The sequence below is a fragment of the Ciconia boyciana genome, chromosome 22 (genome assembly GCF_034638445.1).
Source record: "Ciconia boyciana chromosome 22, ASM3463844v1, whole genome shotgun sequence".
Taxonomy (NCBI): domain Eukaryota; kingdom Metazoa; phylum Chordata; class Aves; order Ciconiiformes; family Ciconiidae; genus Ciconia; species Ciconia boyciana.
This window is the reverse complement of record NC_132955.1, coordinates 847,606-873,212: the sequence shown is the minus strand read 5'-3', so window position 1 is coordinate 873,212 and position 25,607 is coordinate 847,606. Positions and strand designations below refer to the sequence as shown.

At 48.7% G+C, this 25,607-nt stretch overlaps 2 protein-coding genes across 3 annotated transcripts; one reads left to right on the top strand and one right to left on the bottom strand.

Moving 5' to 3' along the window:
• Positions 1-1,402: 1,402 nt before the first annotated feature.
• Positions 1,403-21,540, bottom strand: DNAJC7 (DnaJ heat shock protein family (Hsp40) member C7). The gene is made up of 14 exons (XM_072886045.1): positions 21,408-21,540; positions 11,239-11,327; positions 10,590-10,714; positions 10,382-10,495; positions 9,728-9,802; positions 8,066-8,184; positions 7,552-7,705; positions 6,677-6,841; positions 5,558-5,649; positions 4,288-4,361; positions 3,560-3,706; positions 3,175-3,327; positions 2,571-2,633; positions 1,403-1,693 (listed from the first exon to the last, which is right to left on the bottom strand). Exons 1-14 carry the CDS (start codon positions 21,488-21,490, stop codon positions 1,656-1,658), a joined length of 1,491 nt encoding a protein of 496 aa, XP_072742146.1. The 5' UTR covers positions 21,491-21,540; the 3' UTR covers positions 1,403-1,655.
• On the top strand, positions 21,459-24,399 carry NKIRAS2 (NFKB inhibitor interacting Ras like 2). Of its 2 annotated transcripts, none has more exons than XM_072886070.1 (4): positions 21,459-21,864; positions 22,132-22,258; positions 22,474-22,768; positions 23,172-24,399. In XM_072886070.1, exons 1-4 carry the CDS (start codon positions 21,459-21,461, stop codon positions 23,409-23,411), a joined length of 1,068 nt encoding a protein of 355 aa, XP_072742171.1. In that variant the 3' UTR covers positions 23,412-24,399. The 2 variants fall into 2 exon arrangements, with proteins under 2 accessions (XP_072742171.1, XP_072742172.1); XM_072886071.1 differs by having other exon boundaries at positions 21,724-21,864; positions 22,527-22,768.
• Positions 24,400-25,607: the final 1,208 nt, after the last annotated feature.

Genomic DNA, 25,607 nt, shown 5'->3' with positions numbered 1-25,607 from the left:
ATTCATTGCAATTTTTGTTCCTGCAGTAAGAAGTTAAATCAGGTATTATATAAAAGTTAGTGTCAGGTTTCTCTAGGAAAGAGTCTTGCATGTATTTGTATGAACACCCGTTTTCTCAGCCAAGCAACATTCAGCCCTCCAACATCACTACGCTACCGCAGGTCAGTCCAAAACACTCTGGATACAGCAGCGCTGCCGCGACTCTGCCCTTCCCGCTGGCGCTGCTGCGTGCCAACACACTTTCTCTCAAACCCCACTTCCGAGCAAGACTGCCCGAAGCCGTCAGACAACGCCACGCGCTGTGCGCCAGAACTCTTTTACAGACAGTATTTAACTTGAACAAAGCACCTAGTCAAAACGATTCTTCGCTCTCTAGAAAAAAGGGAAGAATTCTGGAAGCAGAGTCCTCTCTCAGCTGAGATCTTGCTGTAACACTACATTTATGGTGAAAAATAAACCAGCATTTGTATCAACTGGCAGTACCACCAAGCCAAATCCATTTCCAGCTCGAGACGGTGCGGCTGCACGCAGCTCCAGGCTTTACGCTCGTCCCTCCAGCACTTGTCCTGACATTGTGCAAGAGAAGCAAGTGACAGACTGTCAGTTCAGAGTTTGACTTTGCATTTTCTTGCTTCTTTGGACTAGTAAATTACTTCTAGATGAAAACTACTCGACTAGTGTAACATATTTGTACAGTTCCTGTAAACATCATGAGAGCACACTGCTGCACGCACACAGTAACCGTTTTCAGTTATCGACCTGAATATTACTTTGCATTTCTTCAGAGCTAGAAAGAGCTCATCCACGTTATGGATCAGTAACACGAAATCAAACATCAAGCTCAACAAAATCAAGTTTTAGCACAAATATTAAATGTTCAAGTGGATTAATTTTAAAAAGTACGGTGAAGAAATTCAGCCCAGAGCAAATTCAATATTCCCTTAAACAGAACAATTCATGGAGTGGAACACAAAGCCCTTATTTCTAGCTGCATCACAGGGAATTCTCACATAAGCTGCTCTTTTAAATCCAAAGAAGCATTTCTCTGATACAAAATTGTCAAGCTTACACGTTATCATTTAAGTTAATGCCCAAGTGTACCGTTCTGGTAGAACCATGGCAAAAAAAAAAAAAAGAAAGAAAAAAGAGACAGCTGGCAGGTAAAACACGATTGTATGAAACTTGATTGAATCTTGGCAATATTTTCAGAAGATTAAGATGACTTAACAAGTTACTACAAACCCTAGACATGCTGCCATACTGCAGTTCAGAACCAACCAAAACAAAACAAGAGATTACCAATTACTTCACCCTCTTACAAGTCGAGATTCCAGGAGGACTTCAGGGAAATCCTCTCTGCTGAGGAGCAGGAACAGTCTGAAAGTACGGGCCAGCATGGAGGGACCAAAAGATTCAAAGCTTTATTTTTTTTTTTTTTAATAAAGTTAACAGTAAAACAAAATTCACAAGCCTTCCCCTCCCCGAGCTGGTTTCCTCTTCACACACAAAAGCACACAAAACAGAGGTCTCCAACCGAGAAAAATGAAACTGCTCTAAGTACAACGAGACATGATGAAGGAAGGAGTCTAAGTATGTCCGTATTCAAGGTTAAAATAAGCAGATCAGGTATGTGTGGTTTTTGTTTTGTTTTGTTTTTAGCCAAACTGGAAAAAGAAATTTCCAGGCCCAGAAGCTGAAAAAGAAAATGAAAGCTATTAGCACTTTCAAAATTCAAAGACTATACGGCTGACTACTATCCTGCAGTAGCTTGGTGCCGAGCCCGTACTTAAGTCAAACAAAACCATTTGAACAGGTAGGAGAGAGGAGATCTTTGCTTTGCATTTCCAGCAGCTAATTTCCAACAAGTAAAAGAGTGGACTACTGATAACATGGGTAAAGGAGGCAGATTTACAAGGAGGAAGGTAAACAGCACATGAAGCGTGCAAGATTTCTCAAAATTCACTTAACAAAAGACCTTAAGGAACACACGCTTCCCTAAGGGGTATATCGGCACTAGCTAAGTGCTGAGAGCTCGCTCAGTGCTGAACAAAGCCATCCCCCTCCAAGGTGTGTGAAGAAAGCCTGAGCACATGCGAGGTTTGAAGGGGCACTGAGTGACAGCTGCTTCATCACCTCCAGTCACCTCAAAACGTTTGCAGGCAGAGGGCCTCAGGAGGATTCAGTGTTATGAAACCAGAGGAGAGCTGCGTGATGCATACACACAGGACTTCTGACCAAGAATCGCCTTCTGTTGCTTTAGCACCGGCAGCTGTATTGAAGTTACGGTCAACTATTTCTAAGCAGCACAGCACCACTCAGATGGCAAAGCCTACACACGCTTCTTGGGAAAGGAACCCCTGGGTTTTATTGCTTTTGAACACAAAAGAACCAGAACCGGCCATCAGCTGGGATGCTGTGCAGACAGAGCTTTCCAAGAGCTTAGCTACTTTTCTTTGGAAAAGTCAAACACTCTCCTCGAACGGCACATCCACTCTGGGAAACTTGGCTGTCCTGTCAAGTGATTTGCATACTTACATTTCCAAAGCTGACAGGAGAACACTTCCACCTACCTTCAAAACTGAAGCCGCCTGGCCCACCAAAGAAGGCCTTGAAGATATTATTTGCATCAAAGTCTACAGGGAAGAAAAGGAAGTTGTGAGCTGAAGTGAAACAGCCGTTACAGTTTTCACAATTTAGAAATTGTCACTTAACTGAGGGCCCATAAAGCATTTTACAAACGGACACAAAGCTATAAAGAGCTTGCTTTGCTTGAGCACTGCGATACAGCAGCAGAGTACAGGGCCAGTAGCAGAAGCACCAGTTGTCAGAGACACAATTTCAGTCACACAGGCAACCTAAGAATTTTGGATAAGCAGCATTTAGGGACCCACAGTCTTTCTATTACTTGATTTTACACTTCCTGTGAAAGACTTCGGCCTAATGGCAGCTACTACCTACCGAATCAATCAAGGATAACATCCACCGTATAACCTAGACTGTTCACAACTTGAAACGTTCGGTGCAGATCTGCCATTCAAATGCTTTCAGAGACCAAACCAACTCAATTCATAGGATTATTGCAAATGGGAGGTTTGCTTTAGAGAAGAAGGCAGACTCTAAATGGTCTAATCTTTTTAAAGGCTGCCATGATAGAGTATCGTAAGGAACACTTACCTCCCACATTCAATCCATCCTCTTCTAGATCCTGCCCGCTGTCATAGCGGGCCTTCTTCTTGGGATCTGACAGGATGGTAAAGGCTTCACCAACCTCCTTAAATTTCTTCTCCTCTTCCTTCTGTACTTCTGCACTTGCCCCACTGTGTCGGTCTAGGGATACAAAAACAAGCAGGCAAGAAGTTTTTAGTGTAAATGGAAAATGCTACACGTTCCCAGCTGCTGCCACAGATTTAGATTTGTGGGGTCAGAACTGCTCTTTGTCCAGAAATTCCCCCTCCCATATTTATTCCTGCCTCTGAGTGATGGCTGTGCCGGGCACATGCATGGAGCAAGGGGATCAAAGCAACAATACGCGCTCTAGTAACAGACTGTTTGTGGGTACCTGGATGATGCATTAGTGCTCTTTTCCTGTAAGCCTTCTTGATCTCATCTTCAGAGGCATTTTTGTCAACCCCAAGGATTTTATAGTAGTCTTTCCGTTTGCTCTTTTTCAGTTCCACCTGTGCATTCTTTAGAAGTTGCTTGTGTTCTAGAAAGAAGTGCAATGCCAAAGGAAAGTGGCTTTAGCATCAGGCACAGCCTCCTGCTTTAAAAGAGGCTGAAGATCAATATGTTGAATCCTTCAACCCAGGTCATCTCAAGTGCCACAAGTAACCAACCCACTTGGATTTACAGTCAGGTAGCTAATTAAAGGCTCACTGTCCACTTAAGGCTGTTTCCAAATGCAGGCGAAAGACTCAGTGCTATTAAACTAGTATTTGTTAGACACTGAACCGCAAGGACTAAGGTTACTCTGCCCATTTCATTTCAGGCTACTAAAAAAGCAAGATGACAGTTAAGAACGAGAACCGTAACCAGATATTCTGAGTCTAGTGCACTGCTTCAGCTGCAAGCTAAATTCTCTTCTCAGCATTCAATGCTGGGAGAGAAACTAGATTCTGAGACAGGCATTTCAGAGTGCTTCCGAGGACTTTTCCTGTATTGTCCTGCTGGGGTAAAAGGTTGCAAATGAGAGCATATTGTGGGGGAAAAAGGCAAACGAAAGCAACAACAAAAAAATTGCCAGTTAAGGGAAACTTATGCCCACAAAAAGAATGCCAATATGCTCACCTTTCGTTTTTTCTGTCTGATAAACCTTTTCATAGTCTCTTACAGCATCTTCATATTGTTCTGTGTCCATGTAACTGTGGAAACAAACACTGGTGGCCAAGGTGTACTTCACAGGAAATATCAAAAGGGGGTTCAGGTACAAGCTTTCTAGATGGATATGAATGAAGGGAAACACGTGCACTGGGCTGCAGAAAGAGCAATCGTTAGAGGAACCCACAGAGGGTCACTGCTAGACTGACTGGAAGCCCAGCCACCTGCTATTTGTGGGAAATCCTGGCACAGGAACCCGTACTTTGGGCTCCAAGTGGAGACTGCAATCTCATTTGGCAGCACAAGTTCTACTTTGACAGTCTGATAATTACTTTATCCAGCCGCAGGAACTAATACCAGCCAGCAAGATTTCAAGGAAGCTGGTGCAGAGTTGTACGCTAGCAACGCTGGTTAGAAGTGACAGCCTTGGCACCTCAAACAGAGGGACGTGCGCCCGTCTATTGGCATTTCAGCCTTACTCGCATATTAGCTACTTCCTGTAATTTAGCAATTTGTGAGATGGAGCTTGAGAGGAATGCTGAAGGTTGTAAATTAAAATGAATGCACAACAGGAAGGCTGCAATAACGGGCTTGGTTCATCCATAAGCCAGGCAGTTTTGCCACAAACCAGGGAATAATCAGCATTGAGGAAAGTAGCAAATAAACCTGTAGTCAGAACAGAGCTTTGACTACTTCCCTGGTTGGTGCTAAGTTACAGAGGAGACATACACACTCGAACATCCTTTGTACAACTCGCTCAGCCTCACCGCGCTACACTGCGGCATTATCTGTGGCGGAGGTATGTACAGTCTCAGCTGATTTCTCCTTTATGGGAAGCAGGGAATCCCATTTCAAATTCTAGTTTGTTGGAAGCGTGAACAGCTCTGCCAGAATAAGATCTCTTACCCGCAGCAGCCCTTCTGAAAAAGCTTAGGAGAGAGGCTCTCTGGGACAGAACATCTTACGTTAGTCTATAAATATTAAATCAAGCTTTAGAACAAATCCTGCCTAAATACAACAATCAATAGGCAGTCCCAGATCCATGCAGGCAGGACAGACTACATAGAGCTTCCCCTGTCGTCTCATCAGCATAATGAAGAGGAACAAATTCAGGGCCCCTTAAGACAGAATCTTTTATTCAGTTCAGCTTCAGATTTGTTATTCCTGTCACTCAGTGCTGTAGGGAGGAGGTTCCTACCCACGAACCTGCCCAGAATGTCCATTATAAAGGTCTACTTACCATTGTGCTCTCCTCAAGTACGCTTTGATATACGTGTCATCCAGTTTTACTGCATTTGTGCAGTCATCTATTGCTTCTTCAAGTTTCCTAAGCTACAATGTCAGACAGAAGTTAAGTGAATCCCAATCTGCTAAGTAGCATTATGATTTTAGGCAACTGAAAGGTGTAAAGAATCTTGGAAAGTCTCACTGTTTTGTGTGTCTGCGTCTAGGAAATTGTTTCCCATCCCCCCAAAACACAGAGCTTTTGTTCCCCAGGGAAAAATTAGAAGCTTGACTAGTGAAATGGTAGAACTACATGGTGCTTCTCCAAGAAATGCACTTGGAAACAAGGGTCTTCCTGAGAATGATCTGAAAACCAAGTTATTCTGTGTCCAATCTAATTCCCAGACAGGAAAATAAACTTAAAAATATTTAAAATACTTTTCTTTTAAAAAAGGTATTGTTTGTTTTCAGACACAAGCAGCCATGTAAATATCCATTACTGCTGCCTCCAGCTCATCCCATTTCCCAGGTCTGGAGACCAGCCTCTGTCTCTTGACCAAGTGGGGGTGTTGAAAAGCCTCGACAGTGGTAGAACCGGCATCAACACAGAGACAGCTGAGGAGGAAACATGCCTAGAGGAAGTGCCGGGCGGAAACTGGAAGCACTATCACATGACTGTTTCTCTGGATAGTGCATGACTAAAATGCAACAGCAAACCTGGAAAAACTGTCTACGGTTTTTAAATTAGGTCATGTTTTTTTAAGATCAAAAACCAAAGCAAGATAGACGATCTACAAGAAGAATAAGAAAAGAAAAGATCTCTCCTCATTACCGGAAAGGAAACAAATAAGGATGCCTTTATGCTGATTAAGATAAGGCTGAACTACGTTCCTCCTCTCCCTCCCACTCTGTGCAGCCCAAGTATTTGAGTTTTGTTTCTTCAGGAGTCAACGTTGTTGGCTGTTTGGAACAGACCCAGTCACTGTGCAAGTACAAAAACCTAAACATTGCCTATAGCACCAGCTGCCCCAGCAGCCAGAGAAGCCTATGCTTTCCAGAACAACTGATTCACAATTTATAAACCACATGGTGAGGAATATGATGAAAGGCTACCTGCCAGGTGACCATTTCTTACCTTTGAATTAACTGTCCCTCGGTTGCAGTAGAGTTTGGCATTTGTTTTTATGTTATTTGGATCTATTCCTAGTGCCTCTGTGTACAGTTCATATGCTAGTTTGTAGTTTCCTTCTTTGAATGCTTTATTCCCATCTTCTTTCTTTGCTTTAAGTGCTTTGGCATTCTGAAAGAAAATATACCCTGGATAAGGACATTAGGCAAGTGGTTCAGTGGTACCAAGCCCCTTGTTTTGCTGGGTGAGGGTCCTCAAACAGAACTGTTGTAATTTGGTTTCAGACACCATTACAGGATACAAAAGTCACAGCCTTGCTACAGCAGCTGCAACGAACTGTAAGCATTTTGCCTTTCCCCCAAGAGAAGTGCTAAGGAACAGCCAGTGCCAGTTACAGGCATTCTCCACAGGAGCACAGGTTGCCTAATGTTTAAGATGAAAACATGTCAGTGAAGTAAATTTATGGATTAAAAAAAAAAAAGGAATGGGACCTCACTTTCTGAGAGCTTATACAAGTAAACAGATTTTAAAAGTCAGTCAAAGAACTACAACAGAGTAGAAATGAGGGAAGGAGCAACATGAAAAGGACTGTGTTTAAATGCATCAACCTGTAGGCACTAATACTGAATCTGAAAATCAGAAGTTCTTTTACAACTGATAGACCTAGTTTTATTGCTCCTATATCTGATCAAGGAAGAAAGAACGAAAGGGATGCAGTCTTCAAAGTATCACAGTCTTCTGAGAAAGAGCTTCTAGCAACTCACAGTTTTACCTAAAGCAGCACGTGGTTGTCTTTGGGAAGGGCTGGACATGCTACTTGCTACTGGAAAAAATGCAATCCTGGTCATTTTGCAGTCCCATCCCCAGTATTCACAACTTACACGGCAGGCAAGACATGCTTTCTCGTGATCAGGAGCCATTCTGAGTGCTTGGACAAAGAATTGCACTGCCTTCTCAATACAGTCCTCATAATAAAGGCAGAGACCACGGACATACAGAGCGTCTGCATTTGTTGAGTCCATTCGCAAGATGTCACTGTAATAGACATATTAAAAAAAATGAAATGTTTCCCTATTCCCGTTTCCTTCTGATCTCCAAAAGCACTCTTCCTCCACTCAGATATTTAGTTATTTTATCAAGTCCATGGTACAGATGTGCAAAAATTATAGGAACTTGCTCAAGCAAGACTGCTGGTTATTAACTGAGTCTAAACACAGTTTCCCAGTAAGTTTAACTTTAAAGGGGATAAATTCACGCACTCTTCCTCATCACAGTTTGCATTAAGGACTATTTCTTTTTTTTATATTCCCTCATTCATTTTGGGCTGTGGAAAGCAAGCAGCAGCCAGGATGCACCACCGGCTGTTACTCAAACTCTAGACCTTAAGACACTCACCTTGCTACAGACTGTGCTTCTGGGTAGCGACCCAATAATGCTAAACATTCAGCCTTGAGGATTTTGAATCGGTGACAAGCAGGAGCAAACTCCAAAGCACGATCCATGCAAAATACAACCTGGTGTGAGAAAAAACACAAATGTGAGAAAAGCAAACAAGTTTGAAGGCTTGTTTGAAAGGCTGCACCATTACCACACTTGAGATTTCATATTTGTCTTTGAACAGGAAGATAAGCGTGCAGACACCCATTTCCTCTGCTGCTGGAGACATATTTCATTAGAAAATTTTCCTCATGTGCAGGTTTTTTGTTTTGTCTTTTAAAGGGCTTTGTGTACAAAGGTCTGTGGAACCTGCTATGTTACTATGACACAGCACTACACAGAAGATTCAAGGGACACCTGTAGAAGGTCCATCCCTTTAACTCTTCTGAAATTGTAGGCCCTAAAGAAAAAGCCAAGGACGACAATTCTGTCCCTGTTGCCTGCATTATCAAGACATGTGGGAAGGACAGAAATTCAATAGATTGAGACAGTTTGGACTGGACAAAACACAAAAAAGTACAGTGCGGGGACTGATCTTACACTGGTCTGACTGCAATGGGCAGGGTGATCTAATAGGTCCTTTCCATCTCTGCCTCTCTGGTGGGGACATCTGCATGAGAACAGGGTCATTGTTCCACCAAGGTTCATCTGCTTCCCCGGCCGTGACATCACGATTGCCCGCTGTGGGAAGCACTGTGCTCCAGACTGAGAAGCCAATGGCTTCTGGGTGAGGAAGAAGCCAGAGCAGCTCTCCAGAAACAAAGATCACATTTCATGCAAGCCTCCCCAGTGAAGTGAGACGGGAGAAGTGACGGGACAGATGCAAAAGCCCAGAACATGCAATACAGGCAGGGCAATTCCTACACACAAAATCCAGATTGACCATACATCCCATTTGCTCCTCATAACCAGGTGATACAAAGCTGGGATTTACCCTTCCAAAATCTTGAGCTTAGTCTAAGAGTGCGGACAATCTCCTTTCTGGGCCAAACTTGGGCCTTACATGCATCCACTGAACAGAAACAGTTGCATGAGAAGTGTTTGGTGCCTTTCAGATTTCATGCTGTCATTTCTTGTTAATCAGGTCAGTACCAGCTGCATCCTGTTACAGCCCTTGGGAAGAAAGATTTGGAAACAGTAACGGAGAATGCCCCACGCAGATCTGCATTCCTCCTTCAATGACCCTCACTATAATACTGGCAGACAGACTGCTTTTTTTTTTTTTTTTAAATTAAAGAGTTGAGAAAGAAGAATCCTGGATATGCATTTTAGGAGCAAAGCGTGATCGAATGCTGCTGCTGACAAAATCTGTATCAAACAGCTCAATTCATGGTTCCACTCACCCTGCAAAGCAAACAGTAAGAGAGGATATTCACCCTGAGCCAGTCACCCTCTTCACTTTTCATTCGTTCAGTGCTAAGAGAGCATGAGCTCTGTCATTTCCACAACTATTACAGTTTACAAGACAACCCTGCTTCAGCAGCACAAGTATGTTGTACAGCACCTCCCGTTAGGACCCAGCTAACGTTAGGCAGGGAAATTAGACATGCATCTGGCTGAACTGGCCACGTCAAATATGTCCGTTCATAATGCTACAGGAAACAGTCATGTTAATCTTACCTTCCTGAAATCCCGTTTCTCAAAATCCACTTCAGCTATTTTTTCATACTCAAGCACAGTAGTGGCGTTCTTCAGCTGAAAGACAGGAGAACACAGCAAGTGTTGCAGGACAGTCACTGCTCTGAAACACCATCAAGCAGCATTTAAGCAGCCAATCCCTAAAATGTCTGAGCAAAAACTATTGCAGACCGTGGAACAATAATGCAGATTACATGAATACTTTCGCCAGTGTTAAAATCAGTTTGAAATCAAGTGACCTAACTGGTAGCCCAGGAAAATGTACCCCTGTGAATGAGACACAAAAGTGGCAGCAGCCTTCCACATGCTCCATCACCCATTTCCGTGCTCCCTTACCACCATTCACCATTTCTCCTCTGGATTGCTGGGTGAAAGACCAGCTTAGCCTCCATGCTTTGCTGCTAAGAAGAGACAATCACACACAAAAGTGACTAACCTGGCGGTCTACTGAAAACCAGATATAGAGCCTTTGACAGTATCTCATTGTTTCCCATTACCTCACAGCGTGCAAACAGTCATTACTAACAATGACTGTGATTCCACCTGGCAAATTCGAAGTGAAAGGCTTACCCGTTCAATCTGTTCCTTTTGACAGCCCCATCTACTGGGAATATTTAAATTTTAAGAACCTCTTACCTCTTGCTGCGCCTGGGTATTCTTATGATCCAGTTCTAACACTCGTTGAAAGCAGCGGCTGGCAGCCATGGCATTCCCTAGGGAAAGATGGCACTTCCCTTCCCGTAGATGGCCCTGCGAAGACAGTTAAAAGGGAGTTGCAAGAGCCGCAATCGGTGGAGACAAGGGTACTGAGACATGAATAAGAAGTATGAAGTTTTCCACGTACCCTTACAAAGCTATCATCCAGTCTGACAGACTGCTGAGCATCTCCTAGTGCTTCTCGGAATCTCCCCAGCATCATGAGTGTGGCAGCTCTGTTACCATAATAACTGGCGTTATTAGGACAGGTATCTGGAGAAGATGTAAGACCGCTCACTGTTAGTGTAATGCAAGCAGTTACACAACTTGTAGAACATATTCAAAAGCCGTGGTTGGATTAAAAAATCACATTCCTTCCCAATTTGTAACATGTCACCTGAGTGGCTTAAGATGACGCAGGGTGGTCAAGCAGCTGTTTTGATAGCAAGTCATAAAACTATTGCTCCCCACACCATACACAGGAATTAACTCATCTAGAAAAGAAGTTTGTGGTGTTCAGTCTGGCAGCGCTGCTGACCCTACATTAGAGGGAAAGCTGGACTGGTTTCATGTTAAGAGTACCTTGGCTGGAAGAGAAATAAAGAACTACTGCAATCACCCACATTGGCACTGACTTGCGTTATCAATCTGGTGAAATTTCGCAAGGTAATGAAAGCAGGCAAAAAGTTTTCATCCAGCATGTGCTATTAGAAACCCTGCTGGTGCATTTCAAATCAGTAACCAGCTTTGATTTTTAGACATGGTATTCAGCAAATATTATCATCAAGTGTTCTCACCTATGGCTTTTGTGTAATAGTTGTATGCTTCATTGTAATCTTTCTTGGCATAGTATGCGTTTCCTTGTTCCTTGAATGATTCTGCTTCTCTGAAAGGAAGCAAAACACCACATTTTAAGAGGAATTGAGCATCAGAACAGATTCTGACCATGACTGAGCATTTGATCCCCAAGCAATCTCTGTATAACTCTTCAGTGCTCCAAAATGCTCGTAGCTGGTTGCTGCGAAATTTCCTCTGTATACACTGTCCATGAGAAAACAGCACACCTCACGTCCTGCTGGCTCTTCGTCACTTTACGAGGGCCATCAACAGGGATACTCAGGGGCATTACCTAGCCAAATATTACAGGAATGCACCAGCAGACTAAAGCCACCTTTGAGCACCCTCCCTTCAGTCTCAGATGCACTGGCTTCTAGAGTCCAGCAAAACTCAGTTGTACGCGGTTAATCAAGGCAGCCTACTCCTGTGAGGTGCCGCATAACCTCAGCGGTCACTGAAGTCAAGAAACAGAGCGCTGTCTATCTTTCAGAACTAGTCCCACCTACTTAAGAAACAGGGCCAAGAACAATTTCTACATTCAAAAGACAGCTAAATCGAGGAGAAATAAGGGTGCAAGCCTCAAGTAGAAGCTTGGCACTGCCTTGGCAACAGGTCCAGAAATAGTCCTCACGCTCAAGAGCAAGCATTTGCAGAGACAGTTTAGGACATTTAAAAACACACAACATATGGTTTAAAGCAGCATCCCTTAAACTCTTGAAAGCAAAGTTTCCCCTGAAGGAAATTAAACCCTCCTCTCTCTTCTCCAATTTACCTTCACCATTTTAGATAAGCAGTCCAAGAGGGAACTTGTACCATGGTGCTGAAGTTTAATTCAGCTTCCCTGAATTAAATTCAGTGATTTAATTCACTTGCTTTATCTCCTAGACTGTTTAACATGTAAAAACTATGAGGCCAACTCAAAGGAAGCATCACCCCACTCTAAGATACAGCAGTCAAGACTTGCATTGTGCTTTTGGGACTTCACTGCTGTAGCCAGAGCGACAGACACTGTTTGTCCACTCTCCAAAGCACTTGCACAACCAGACCTCTGGCCTCAGACAAAGACAAATTCTAACCATCAGAACAAAGACCAGCTCAGACTCGTCCTTCATGTCCCACCAGGGACGCGGCCAGCATTTCTACAAGCCCCAGCTACTCTCTCCTTCAACAACTAGCAATCTTCTGCTAGAGCAGCCCAGCCGCGGGGATCACCTGCGCAGGGGAAATGACCGTATCACAAGCAGTACAGTTGAAGTCGATTATTACGGGTCATCTTATTCCTCTTGGGTGACTACCAACTTATCTGAACATAGCCTTTGCTGAAGCAATGAAACAGAAGCCAAGGAAGCCAAAATAGCTGGGTGACCCCCCAGTCCGCCAGAGCAGAGTTGCACTTGCAGGCTCAAACACGGGTCAGTTCCAAGCTGTGCTGAAATGTTGGGCTTCAGCATTTTCTTGAAAGGATTCAGAAAAGAAGGTTTCTGAATCCTTTGCACCGCTTGCTGCAGGAAAGCTATTTACAGGGAAACCCAAGGTAAACAAAACCAAGCCAAATCAGAGAACGCAGGAATAGAGAGTGAAGAGTCACAAGACTTTTTACGTACAAATACCTCCATCCAACTCCAGAGCAAGCGCAAGCTGTTCGATTGCTCTCAGGGCTGAGGAGGTTTATTTCTGTATCTGGCAACACTACTGTAACAGTCAAAGGCCCGAGTCAGAGCCAGCCTTCAGTCTACCACGTACTATAAACACAGATAATCTTTACCTTTAAAAATCTAGGCTAATCTATCACAGAAGGTATAATGCAAGTGATCCACTTCTATATTTCTGTACACTTTTACAAAATTCTCAAAAGTTAGATGCAGCTTCAGGCACGTTTCAGGACTGGGTTTTGCCCAGAGGAAGCAAAGACTTTTGTCTTTCACGAATCACATTCTTAGTAAACCTAACAGGATAGAAGCTGACTGTCTTCACTGAAGGCTGTAGCTACAACACATTCAAAGAGTGGAAAAGGGGCTCTCACTATAGAGGACGTACTGTTAGAACGTACCATAGCAAGAAGCCTCTTTCAGTATATAAAATAAAAACTGAAGGGAAGACTGCTGACTAGTCCTGCATTTTAGTAAGCTGCCAAATCCAAGACCTGAGGGTGCAGAGCAGATTTGGTAAGAGTCAACCACCACTTAGCATTTTTATTTTGGAAGTGCCTAGAGATCAGATCCTTACGCGAGAAATGCATTTATCTACTGGAAGCTGCCCTCACTACGAAGCTGCCAACCCAGGACAGACTGGACTCAAGCCGCAGCATCCTCGCTGAGGGGGGAGCGCTGCCAGAGCCCCCCGGCCCTCCCAGGGCACATCTCGGCAAAGGCAGCGCAGGAGCTGAAATGAGGAGGAGGGACCCCACCGGTGAACGAGAGCAATGTTCAGCAAGCCTACTAGAGAAAGAACAAAGGGAATTGTGTTGAAACAAGTTCACATGTTTTTAGCCTCATTCAGGCTTGCCATTGGCCATTCCCACACAACCGCCTCATGCAAAGGGTTGTTTTCACTGAACCATCACAGTTTTGCCAGCTGGCAGAACAATAGACACAGGGAGCTGCCACGCCGAGGGCCCGCGGGCCACAGCTGAAGCGTGCGCTCTTCACTTTCATTTTTAACTTTTGCTATCAGCTACGCTCCGGCAACGGACCAGACGCACCCCTGCTGTAACTCTGCTGAAGTCAAGCAGCGGAAGGAACAGACAACCACATGCTGTATTTATTTGAAATAAGATGAATAAGTTACAGGGTGGCACAGAAACGGTTTAGCGCATGCACCCCACTGCCTCGGAAGGGTCTCGTCACGGCTCCCGGGTTCAGTTCATACCCACTGCACCCGCTCCCGTTCCAGCAAATGATGAACGCGCCCGCCTGAGATGAGAAACTGCCACAGCTCCTCCACCCCAGCCTTCCCACCGCCTCGCCCAAGGAAGGTGCTTGTTCCGCAGCCTTGCTCTTCCTCAGAAGCCAGCACGCTGCCAGACCCTGAAGAGCAGTCCAGCACCCCTCCGTGCTCCTCCTTCCCTAAGGCCACAAGATCTAGAAATGATTATGTGCCTGTTGGATAGATCTGTATCACAAGTGGCAGGACTCGTACTTTGCATGATTAAAAATGTGTCCAAACACAACGACCTTTTTTGAATATTACAGATCAAACATTCAAAATATGGTGGAAAAAATAATCAGCAATTCTGCAGTTCTGGAACCTTGGCAGCAAGTAGTTTAACCAAAACTTTATTCTCTTGTTTCGGTAATCAATGGAAAAGAAAATCACAGATCCTATTAAAGTACCTTCTCTCAGCAGCTCTCTGTTGTATAGCCTAAAGAAAAGGGCGAACAGTATTAATGGCAGAACCCATCTCTCTGAGCCACTGCTGTAACCCCCTTAGCACACCAGCCCCTGACTCAAGTCTTTCAGCAATTTTACCTGCCACGTTATGAGGAAGCACTGCCCAACAGATACAGCTAGAGGGCTGGGTGCCAGAACACCCTGTCTGCCAACAAACTGCCGGGAAGAGCTGGGAAAACGGGAGAAAGAAAAGAGATACATGGCAAAACCGACTTTCACAAGGCACCGATATTCTGAGATGCTAGAGAAAACACGCAAACACAAGCATTAGTGTTTTCTACTCTTTTTTATTCGTCTATTTTCCTTTTGAGCATTTACTTTAACACGACTGATATCTCAACAAGTCACAGCACCTCAGATAACACTAGCAGAAAGGAAGTACACAGGTATTTCTATTGCTCACATGGCTTAAAACTTAACAATGAAAAGAGATTGTGAAAGAAAAAGCCATTTTCCTCCAAAGGGCGAAGGCAAAGACAGTCGCTGGAAATGCAAGGCTTGTGGTCTGAGATCCTAGACGCAGAACAGAAGCATCTCTCCCCAGTTGTGCTCCACTGACATAGAGCACACAGAGAAAACAGTTCTTGTTTACCACGGGCTCTGCCTATAACAAGAAAAAATGCAGATCTCCTGATATCACTGGTAATTGTTTCAATCCAAACAGATGCTGCAGCCTGAATGAGATCATTCTGCATCTCGCACTGATGTAGGCTGCATTCCCCACTTGCTACTTTTGAAACTGAAGAAGAATCGTGCTTTGCTAAAAATACGATCCAGGCTGAATGGATTGCTTTGTGAGGGGAGGCTAGTGTCTTCTCAAGGCCTCTCCACGCTGGACGCAGAAGACAGGGAAGAGTCGCACCAAGGACCTCAGGAAGAAGCTTGTCTTTCATTGCGTGCGTGCACCACGGGCTCACAAGGAGGGGACTGTTTTGAGTAACTCTCTCCCTGCGAGCTAGTAATTTTTTTTTTCTCTTTTATAACATTTGTCAGGACCCCTAATTCTTCAAGTGCTCCGGCCCCTGTCACCCTAGAGGACCTGCCACCAAGACAAGCAGCAGCCACCTGTTCTGATGCTCCCCTCGCACACCCAGAGGCTCAGAGGACGCAGCACGCGGCACTCGCTGCCTGCCCGGTGGGAGAAGGAACCATCACAACGCTCCCACTATTCCCCGTGCCCTGCTGAAAGCTCAGCCCCTGCTCGTTCCCAGAACAGAAGAGCTATGAGAAGCGGCCATCCTGCGCACCAGTAACACAATCCCACGTTTGCCTAACAACTTCTGCCTCCTCCTCAGAGCTTCCACACACTGCCCCCGCTCAGGCACCGATCCTGGTTTCCACCCCTCCTACTCCAGCTCCTAACAAGACATCTGCAGACCTACCTTGCAACGCACCTCGTTTTCTCAGTCTTTGAAAACTTCTGGGATCTGTACAAACGGCACCTCCTAGATCTCGGGGTGCTGGCACAGACCCTGTGCACACAGGTCCATGCACTCAAAGCAATACTACCCAGCTACAGAAATTCAGCATTTAAGCAGGTGGCAGACTTGCTCTCTCGACCCTCACTCCTACTTCATTTCCTGCCTCCATTACGAAACAGTGACAAAAAAAAAAAATCTAGGATTAAAAGAAGGCTCCTCCAACTCCTTTTTTGGGATGCTCTGACAAAACGAACACACCTGCCTTTACTAAGCAATTCTTGCAGAGACTTTTTCTTTAATAGGATACAGTGCCTTTATCCAGCATTTTTTTTTGTTGAAATCCAGTCCAGATTCTCAGCTGTCAGATGTTACTCAGCTGCTTGGGTAAAATAAGTTTGGTGATCTCAATACGGTTTACAGCAGGCAGATGTCTAGAGCTTAAAATTAGCTGTCATATTTGCCACTGGACATACTATACTCTCCTCTCCCTTCTTTCAGGACTCAGAAGAGAAGCCAAACACTACACGGGCCCCAGAGACGTACAGGGTATACCTCCCTGTACGCTTGAGAGACCCTTCCTCCAGGTTAGGTTATACACTGAGTGAGGATTTAGAGCGAAGGGAATCTCTCTCTCTCATCTCCCATCAGTAGTGTTTGTGTTTTCTGTCTCTGGTGCAGAAAACAACAGAAAATCATATATCGCATATACTGTGATCACCCTCTGCAGCTAGGCAGCATCATGCTGACCCTACTGCAGCAGAGACCAAGCTGACCACAGAGCAGAACAGTACACACGCAACACGCTTCTCTGCACATCAGCACCCCCCACTGAACAAGGAGTGGGGTTACTACTAGCTGCACTACAGAAACAAAAATGACATTTACTCACAGCATGCCCCAAACCAGGGAAATACTGAGTCTGTACACGCGAGTATCTGCATGGATAGGCTAAAGACTCTGCAACTGAAACATAAAAGCAAAGGTCTGCCACAAGTCTCTCACAAGAGCGGACAACAGCAACATGACTGACATTTCACGCAGAAGATGCACAAAACCCCCACGCTATCCTCGACACACAGCCCAGAACATTCCCAATACCCGAGGACAAACTCAAACGTGGAAGACCAAAAGCCGCAAGAACCAAAATAGGCCACAAGAAATCAAAGAAATGAACCAAACCTCTCCCTGCAGCTGTAAGTGAAAACGGCCAGACGAGCCCCGAACTTTAATTGCGGTTATGTAACACACCTCACTCGCAGAGCTCAGTATTAACCCAATTCACAGTAATGGCACGATCATTTCTGGCAGGGTCACGTCATAGCTGTCATGAGAACCCATGGAAGGGTCCAGAACCAGCTAGAAACTGCTTTTTTCCACAGAGGCCTAAATGAAGGAAGCCAGCCAGCTGTAAGAATTACATGGTAAAACAACTGCATCTACAACATGATTCACCCTAGGAAAGCATATCTTGTGTTCAAGAAAAAGGCTGGAATTGTAGGTACTGACCATCTTTTCATCCTGTATAAAGCGACTACCTAATTCAGAGTATTCAAATACTCTGCAAATGTATGGGAGAGCAAACGACTATGTGAGCAGCTTCTGCTGCTCCTTGTATTATCGTAAGATCATAAAGTACTTACATATTAGTAAAACAGGCTGCATTTACAGCCTGGGAGACTCAAGTGCCCATTTGCAAGCAAAACGGGAATAGTGGAACCTTCTTCAGGCTATGCCCTAACAAAGCTTACCCACCAACAGTGCCCTACAGCCGACTCAACCCCCAACTCCTGCCAGCACTCCCTGTGAAAGCAGTCAAGTAACAACATTTATTCACAAGGAACCCGACCAAGATGCAACTCATTTAATGCAAAATAGCAGTGGAAAGATTCTTGCTACTCACCAACACCTGACAACCTCCAGGCAACATCTGTCGAACTAATTAGCGACCCAAAGTCAGGCAAGGTCTGAAACCTTCTTGACTTCTGCACAATTTACTTTGTGTGGCAAATTTCATGTTCATTGCTTTACCAAGGTTAACTATGATTTCCTACTGAGGCATCAACACATCTGAAGTCTGCAGCAAAAGCACTGTAAAAGCAACAGTCTGTGCAGATCATTTCATAATGATATTTTCCGAATGATTTGAGATACTTCTTTTTAAGATGCTGCCGCATCCTCCGGTGCTGAAGAATGAGGAGAAAGATCCAGCCTTAAGCACGCACATGAGACAGAATCTAGAGCTGCCAGGAAGATGACAAGGAAATTCTCCTTGGCAAAACTCCAGTGACCCCAAGCTCGCAGACCAGCTGGGCCCAGGGAAAAAACTGTTCCTATGGCTTAGAAATCTTTAAAATTAATTTTTTTTTAAAAAAGTTACTTTTTTGGGGTGGACCAGTCTCTGACCGCACCACAACTCAACCCCTGCTTATCAGCTGCTCCCCAGCAGAGGAGCTGGCACTAACAGCACCACTACCCAGCAGATAAAATTAATGCACTTACATCAACCCTCTCCCATAAGGACCCCCACAATTTACGCAGTAGCAGGCAATAATTATCCTGTGACCACACTATTCCTGTGCCTTAAACAACCTGTGAGCGAGCCATTTGGCATGTTTTCAGCTGTTTCAGTGCATTAGTTACAATCATTCTGAAATACAGATCTCCACTTTTGCTAATTTCCTAATCTTCATTAAGCCACAGAGAACAGAATCACGCATTTAGGCAAAGGTGAGTCCTTAAGCAAAGCATCTGTATCTTGTCGTATTGTAATTCCTAACCAAAGTACAGAACATGGAAACCCTTGATGCTGACTTAGCTGATTCAGAAAAGGTTTTCACTTATTTTTGCTGTTTTTTTATAGAAGCTACCACAGAAACATCATAAAGGCTGTACTAAATAAGATTCAAGTGTATGTCTGTGCACGCCCATTAACGTGGCATGCCTGCATAGCCCTTACACAGTTCAAGATGTTTTACAAACATTAGACACCTAATTAAGCCTCCAACTATGCTCCCTAATACAGCGACTATTGCCCTAATTCACATGAGATCCACTGAGCCACAAAAGTTAAGCAACTTACGGAAGCCAGGAAGGGCCAAAGTAGAGACGAGGTTAATGCACAGGACCCCAAGAAAATCTGCCCCGGCTGGCAGAAAGGCATGAGTGTGTAAGACCTGCACTTTCTGAGCAACCAAAAAGAATAACTAGAAGTAGAATAATCATCTCCTACCCACACACTTCTCTTTCAGCAAGATAAAGAAGTAATATCCCAAAAAGAACAAAAAAGGAAGCATTGTAAAATCACCTACAAAAGCACTTCATGGTAACAACTGTGAACTACAGCACCGGCCTTATGACACCAAGAAAAACCCAGATGCATGAGACTGCCTCTGTTCTTCACAGCTGAGCCTTCCCCTCAGAGCAGGGCGAGGACCAAACACTGCCCACGAATTCTTCTATTTCTGCACCTGCTCGGCCTTTCCCAAGAAGATCATCCTATTCGTGACTGGCTTCCTGTGCCCATCACTTCTGCAATGAAACTTGGGAAGGAGGAAGGCAGGGTAACGTTAGAGGTCACGCTCAGAAGATGACTGTGCCTTCAGCACAGTTTTTCCATTTGGATATTTTTAACATTTCAAACACCACATTTAATTAGCCCGGGGGAAGGAATGACTTACCCATAAACAGGGCTTTCCCAACTTTACAGGCCATGCAATTTGTCGGTATTCTATGCACAACATCCAGGTGCCTCTTCAGCAACATCTAATTTAACTCCTTAGAATGACATCACCAGGAAGTCAGCTCCTTCCCAGCGCGGCTCCTCAAGCCTTCAATTTCTGACAGTAAACAAGCAGCACAAAACACCTCAGGCCATCAATATTATTTTGAAAATACTATTCCTCAGAGGCCACTTTCAGGTTTGTTTCCTCCTTTTAATTCCATCCACTGAATAATTTTCTAGAGCAATTGCCTCACCTTCTACAGAAATAGTTCTCTCCTCCCCAGTTCCCCAGGAGATAACCAACTGCCAGCGCTAGATGCTGCAGAACCAGCGGAGTTTCCTAGACATCGGACCTTCCCATCTCACTGCCTGCAGAGACTGCAACGCTCAGCTGCTGCTGGGAACCAGCTCGCTTGCTCTTGAGAAGAAAATGTTCAAGAAAGGTTGGGATTCCCACCACCCCCAGCCTTAGACGGCACTGTCTGCTCCCCTGGGCAAGGTGCACCAAACCACTTCAGAAATAAACTAGTTACTGAAATTTGAAGAAGCTCTTTAATCATTATAACATTTTCAGAGCAGGACTCTGCCCAAATGTACGCCTGCAACTGACATTTCCCCATTATCCACAGCAAGGCAGGACAGAGTAAAAATTGCTGCGTGTAGATTTCGAATGGTACGGGGAGAAGGGAACTGGGTACGATGAAGAAGCAAAGTCAAAGCTAGGAGCTTGAAGCTTGCCTTCTACACCAGTTTAATCCTTTCCTCCTCGTCCTCAGCGATGGGAGAAAGCTCTCTTCAGAAACCAGCCAGCGTGGCCTCGAGACAGAAAGGATGTTATTTCTATTTCTAGGACACTCATACTCTAGTTGACTGAAGACAGCCTGACTCCACTACAGAGTGGATCTTCTAATCCTGGTATACACGCAGGCCATGGGATCTCACACGGGACACGCAGCCAAGACATCCCAAAATAAAGCGTCACCCGGCAGCAAGCACAGCCCTGCGCCGCATGAGGCATGTCACAGCCCCGGGCGGGACTGCGGGCCCTCGCTGCGGAGCCCCGGGTGGGAGCAGCCAGCGCTTCCCTGCGGGACGAGGCTCGGCCTGGAGGAAGGCCTTTGCCCGCCCCGGGCAGGGCCCTGCCCAAGCCCCCCGCAGCGCACCCTGCCCTGCCCGGCGCCCCTCAGGCCGGGACCTGCGGCACCCCGGCGCGCACCCGAGCCCCGCTGCCCGCGGCCCGTTGGCGCTGCCCCCGCAGAGCTCCCGCAGCCCGCCGGGCACCGCGCCGGCCCCGCGGCGGAGGCCGGAGGGGCCCTGCCCGCCCGCCCGCCCGCCGGCCCCCGGCGCTGACCCGCGCGGGAAGGGCCGGCCAAGCACCTGCGGCTCCCCCGCGCCGAGGCCCCGGCACCTGCCGCCCCGGCCCCGGCCCCCTCCCGCTCCCCGCAGCCCGGGGCCGCCCCCGGCTCCCCCTGCCTGACCCGCCCGCCCGCCGGGCCCCGGCCCAGGGAGCCCGGCCCGGCCCCGCCCGCCGGGAGGGACACCGGCCGCCTCCTCCCCCGCCCGGCGGGGCGAGGCCGGCCCGCGGCAGCCGCTCTACCTCCGCGTCTCCTCCTCGCTCTCGGGCTCGCCGGGTCCCTCGGGCGCCGCCATGATCACATCGCACTCTGCCGCCGCCGCCATCTTACCGCCGGGCCGGGCTGGGGACGGGCGGCGGGGCGGGGGCGGGCGCGGCGCCGGAAGGGGCGGGGCTTCCGCTGACAACGACGGCGGCGCGCGGGCCGGCGAGAGCGGCGCTCGGCCGGGGCGGGGCGGCCCTGGGGTCCGCCCGCCATGGGGAGGCCGGGGACGGGCCCGGGCCCGGGCAGCCGGCGGGGGCACCGGGCACTGGAACCGACCGGAACGGACCCGATCCGATCCGATCCGACCCGACCCGACCCGGCCCGACCCCTCGCCCGCCGTCACCGCGGCCCGGGGGTCCCGGCAGGCCCCGGTCCGCCCGCCCGCAGAGGGCGCTGTGGGCTCGCCGCGCCCCTGCTGCCGCCGCCGCCGCGCAGGTGAGGCCGCGTCGGGTCCGGTGCCCGGTGCCCCCGCCGGCTGCCCCGGGCGGGCCCCCAGGCCGCCCTCCGGGCCGCTTCGCCTCTGAGGCCTGGGCCGGCTGCGGGCACGGCCGCGTCCCCCGGCCGCGGGCCGGCGGCTGCGGGCCGGGCCTCCGGCGTCCCCTCAGGCCCTCGGCCCTGGCCCCGCCCGGCCTGGGCGCACGCAGCGAGCAGCGCGGGCGGCCCCCCGGCCCGCAGCCCTCCCCTGACAGCCGTATTCCGCAGGCGGATTCCCGCAGCGGCCCTCGGTGAGGCAGCATGGGGAAGAGCTGCAAGGTGGTCGTGTGCGGCCAGGCCTCCGTCGGGAAAACCTCGATCCTGGAGCAGCTTCTGTACGGGAACCATGTGGTCGGTGAGTCCGCGGGGGACGGGGCGGGAGCCTGGCAGAGGCCGGCCGGCCTGCTCCGCCGGGTGCCAGACAGCCCCGTGCCGCCGGTGGGCTGAGCCTGGCCCCCTTGGGCAAGGCTGGACCCGGGGACCCCCAAACACGCTGGCGGTAGGGGTGGAGGAAAGACTCGCTGCCCTGCCCCAGGCCACCCAGCACGACGGTTCTCTGGGCTGTGCCAGGGCCAGCTCCCTGGCCGGGGTCCCCGTGTCTCCCCTGCCCACCTCTCTGACAGGCTCCGAGATGATCGAGACCCAGGAGGACATTTATGTGGGCTCCATCGAGACAGACCGGGGCGTGCGCGAGCAGGTGCGCTTCTACGACACGCGGGGCCTGCGGGACGGCCTGGAGCTTCCCAAGCACTGCTTCTCCTGCACGGACGGCTACGTGCTGGTCTATAGCACTGACAGCAAGGAGTCTTTCAAGCGGGTGGAGCTCCTCAAGAAGGAGATTGACAAGTCCAAAGACAAGAAAGAAGTGAGTACCCCAGGGGAAAGGGGCTGCTGAGTGGGATCTGCTCCCCTTGTTCAAATTCTCACCCAGAGACTCTCCTTTCCTCTGGCTTGTCACAAGACAGTGACAGGGGTTCCTGTTCCATAAGAGTCTCAGCTGTAACTGGCCACTGTCCTGGGATGCTTTCTGAGTGTGCAAGTGCTCGACAGGCCCTTCCACTTTGGGGCTGCTTTGACACACACAGGCCCGAACAGGAGGGGGAGCTGCCAGAAGGAGTGCTGGGAAATGTGGTGTTTTAAAAAGCCTTAGCACAGAATTAGCTACAGGACTGGGCCTGGCACTGAGGGTCTTCAAGGCAGAGCCAGGCAGCATCGTTCAGCTCTGCATTTGGTACCTTCAGGGATTCTTCTTGCCCTTTTTTGAACAGGTCACCATTGTGGTTTTGGGCAACAAGTGTGACCTGCAGGAGCAGCGCCGGGTGGACCATGATGCAGCCCAGCACTGGGCCAAGGGCGAGAAGGTGAAGCTGTGGGAGGTGTCCGTGGCTGACCGGCATACGCTGATCGAGCCGTTCATCTACCTGGCCAGTAAGATGACGCAGCCGCAAAGCAAGTCTGCCTTTCCCCTGAGTCGCAAGAACAAGGGCAGCGGATCCATGGATGGCTGAATCTTGTTCTCCCTTCCCTTCCATTGCCACCTCCTCTCCCTCACCTCCCTGCTTCCCTTGCACATACCTCCTGCTGAGCCTGTTTGGTGTCGTGGAGCCTGCGGGAAGCACGGTGGCACGAGGAACCGGCATCCCAGGGCTGGGGATGGTCTTTGAGGACGAGAGAGGTGAGCCATCTCCCTGCACTGGGGCAGGGACCGCTCTTTTCACTGCCCAGCCCCTGCAGATGTTGGAGGTGCTACAGGAAAGCCGGGGTTCACCGAGTGACGCCCCTCTGCTGTCGGGGCGCAGGCTGGCAGACCCGAGGACCATAGGCTGCTAGAGGGAAGGCACAGCTCGGGGCTGGCCAGCAGGTGGGGATCAGCTCCACGGCTGGGCACAGAGGAAACCATTCCCTCTCTCGAGCTGCTCTGTTTTATATTGACTGATACCATGCGAGAAGAGCCCGTTTGCTGGCCCTGCCTCCAGCCCAGCCGCTGTCGGAGCAGCTCTCCCTTGTCCTACCCCAGCTGGCTCTGCGGTGCTGCAGTGTTCCCCGGCAGATTGCCCCTTACCTGGCAGTGCTCGCTGCTCCTTTACGTGCAGAAATAACTCGGTCTTCCTGCCCCGGTGAATGCGTAGTGCAGAGCAGGGCAAGATGCTGTTACTGAGGGCAGGGTGCCCACCTGCACCACACCGCAGCCCTCCTCTTCCTGAGTGCAGAACTCAGTCACAACCTTGGAGAAGCTGGCACTGTGCTTAGCCTGCGCACCCTGATGCTTAGGGCTGTGGCAGCTCTCGCTGCCCATCTGTCACGGTGCTGACTCTCCTCTCGGAACCACCACAAGACAAGGGAAAGGTGTCCCGGTCCTGCCCAGCAACATGTGTTCCCTTCAGCTACTCTGGATCTAGGAAAAAAAAATGACGAGAAAGCCCTGGCTTGTTTATACTTGTTCCTTTTATTTACTTGAGTAACACAATAAAGCGATGAGATTCGATTATCAAAATATTTTCCTTTTTTTTTTTTTTTTTTTTTTTCCCAACAGTTATAGTACATCAAAAAATATACAATGAACATTACAGGAGGGGTACTGGCCAAGTCCCTAGAGTCTGTTTATTCCATTTTTGTGGGGGGTTTTTTGTTTGGGGTTTTTGTGTTTTTTTTGAATCAAACTGTTCACATCACTCCAAGGTTATTTACAGAGGGGCACATGTTATTGAGCGCTATGGACTATGCCCTACTACCTAGTACAGCATATGCTAAGTCAAAGGCAGCAAATGCTTTGGATAGCACAGGAGCAGGGAGGGGTTCGGGAGGCGGGGGTGCGATAGAGGGAGTGTGTTCTTACGCAGCTCGTTGCAATATTATTGTTATTAGAAGGAATGGCTTTCAAGGGGTTAAAGTGCCAAGTGTAGGAGTGTATTAGGACTCCACTGGTGGAGGGGTGACAGGAGCAGCCACTGCTGGCTCCAGCACAGGCTTTTTAGAACAGAATGCAGGGGAACGACCCACCAGTGCCGAGCAGCTCCTGCAGGCTGGAGCACGGCCGCAGCTGGCTGTTCCCGGCCCCCCATGCTCCTGAGGCTGGCGGGCACGCTGCAGGAGGGGACGCGCTGCCCTCCTCTGCTGTGGCCAGGGCTGGGGCTGACCGGCGAGGCGGCCTGGGGAAGAGCACAGTGAGATGAGCAGGAGGAGGGCTGGAGCCGGGCTGACCACAGGCCGCTCGGCACCGCAACGCTGTCGGAGCTGTGTCCCTCCTGCCGCCCGCGGGCCCCAGCCAGTGCAGGCTCCTGTCCTGTGGGACGTGGGGTCCAGGCTGCGCGTGTTCCCTGGGCTGTGGGACCATCTCCCTGTCCCTGTCCAAGCCATTGCTGCTGGGAGCCTTCCTTCCCTCGGCTGCTCTCCGAGCCACGTCTCCCACCACCACTGTGAAACCTTTCGGTTGTCTCTACCCCCAGCCTTCCATACAAGCTCGCTCTTCTCCTGGTGCTGTCTATCCACTTCCCTCCTTCCCTGGGGTGGAGAGGAGATGCCCTGAGCAGATGAATCCATACCCGGGGGCTCCTGCACGCTCCTGTCCTCTGCAGGAGCGCAGCAGTGGCGCCGGGGGTCGGTGCTGCCCGTGGCAGGAGAAGCGGGCCCTCCAGGCGCAGGCCTACGGCTCTGAGCAGCCCCGCTCCCTCTGGGCAGGTCTCCTGCCCTTGCCCAAGGCTCCA

What these genes read in the sequence shown, in the direction of transcription:
- NKIRAS2 (XM_072886070.1), top strand. Translation starts at nt 21,459, where the DNA reads ATGATCACATCGCACTCTGCCGCCGCCGCCATCTTACCGCCGGGCCGG. An exon ending in CTGCCGCCGCCGCCGCGCAG is followed by an intron (nt 21,865 to 22,131) that starts GTGAGGCCGCGT and finishes CGTATTCCGCAG; the next exon opens with GCGGATTCCCGCAGCGGCCC. An exon ending in AGTCCAAAGACAAGAAAGAA is followed by an intron (nt 22,769 to 23,171) that starts GTGAGTACCCCA and finishes TTTTTTGAACAG; the next exon opens with GTCACCATTGTGGTTTTGGG.
- DNAJC7 (XM_072886045.1), bottom strand. Translation starts at nt 21,490, where the DNA reads ATGGCGGCGGCGGCAGAGTGCGATGTGATCATGGCGGCGCCCGAGGGA. An exon ending in AAGCATGTCTTGCCTGCCGT is followed by an intron (nt 6,842 to 7,551) that starts GTAAGTTGTGAA and finishes ATTTTCTTTCAG; the next exon opens with AATGCCAAAGCACTTAAAGC. An exon ending in GGATGGATTGAATGTGGGAG is followed by an intron (nt 2,634 to 3,174) that starts GTAAGTGTTCCT and finishes TCTTCCCTGTAG; the next exon opens with ACTTTGATGCAAATAATATC.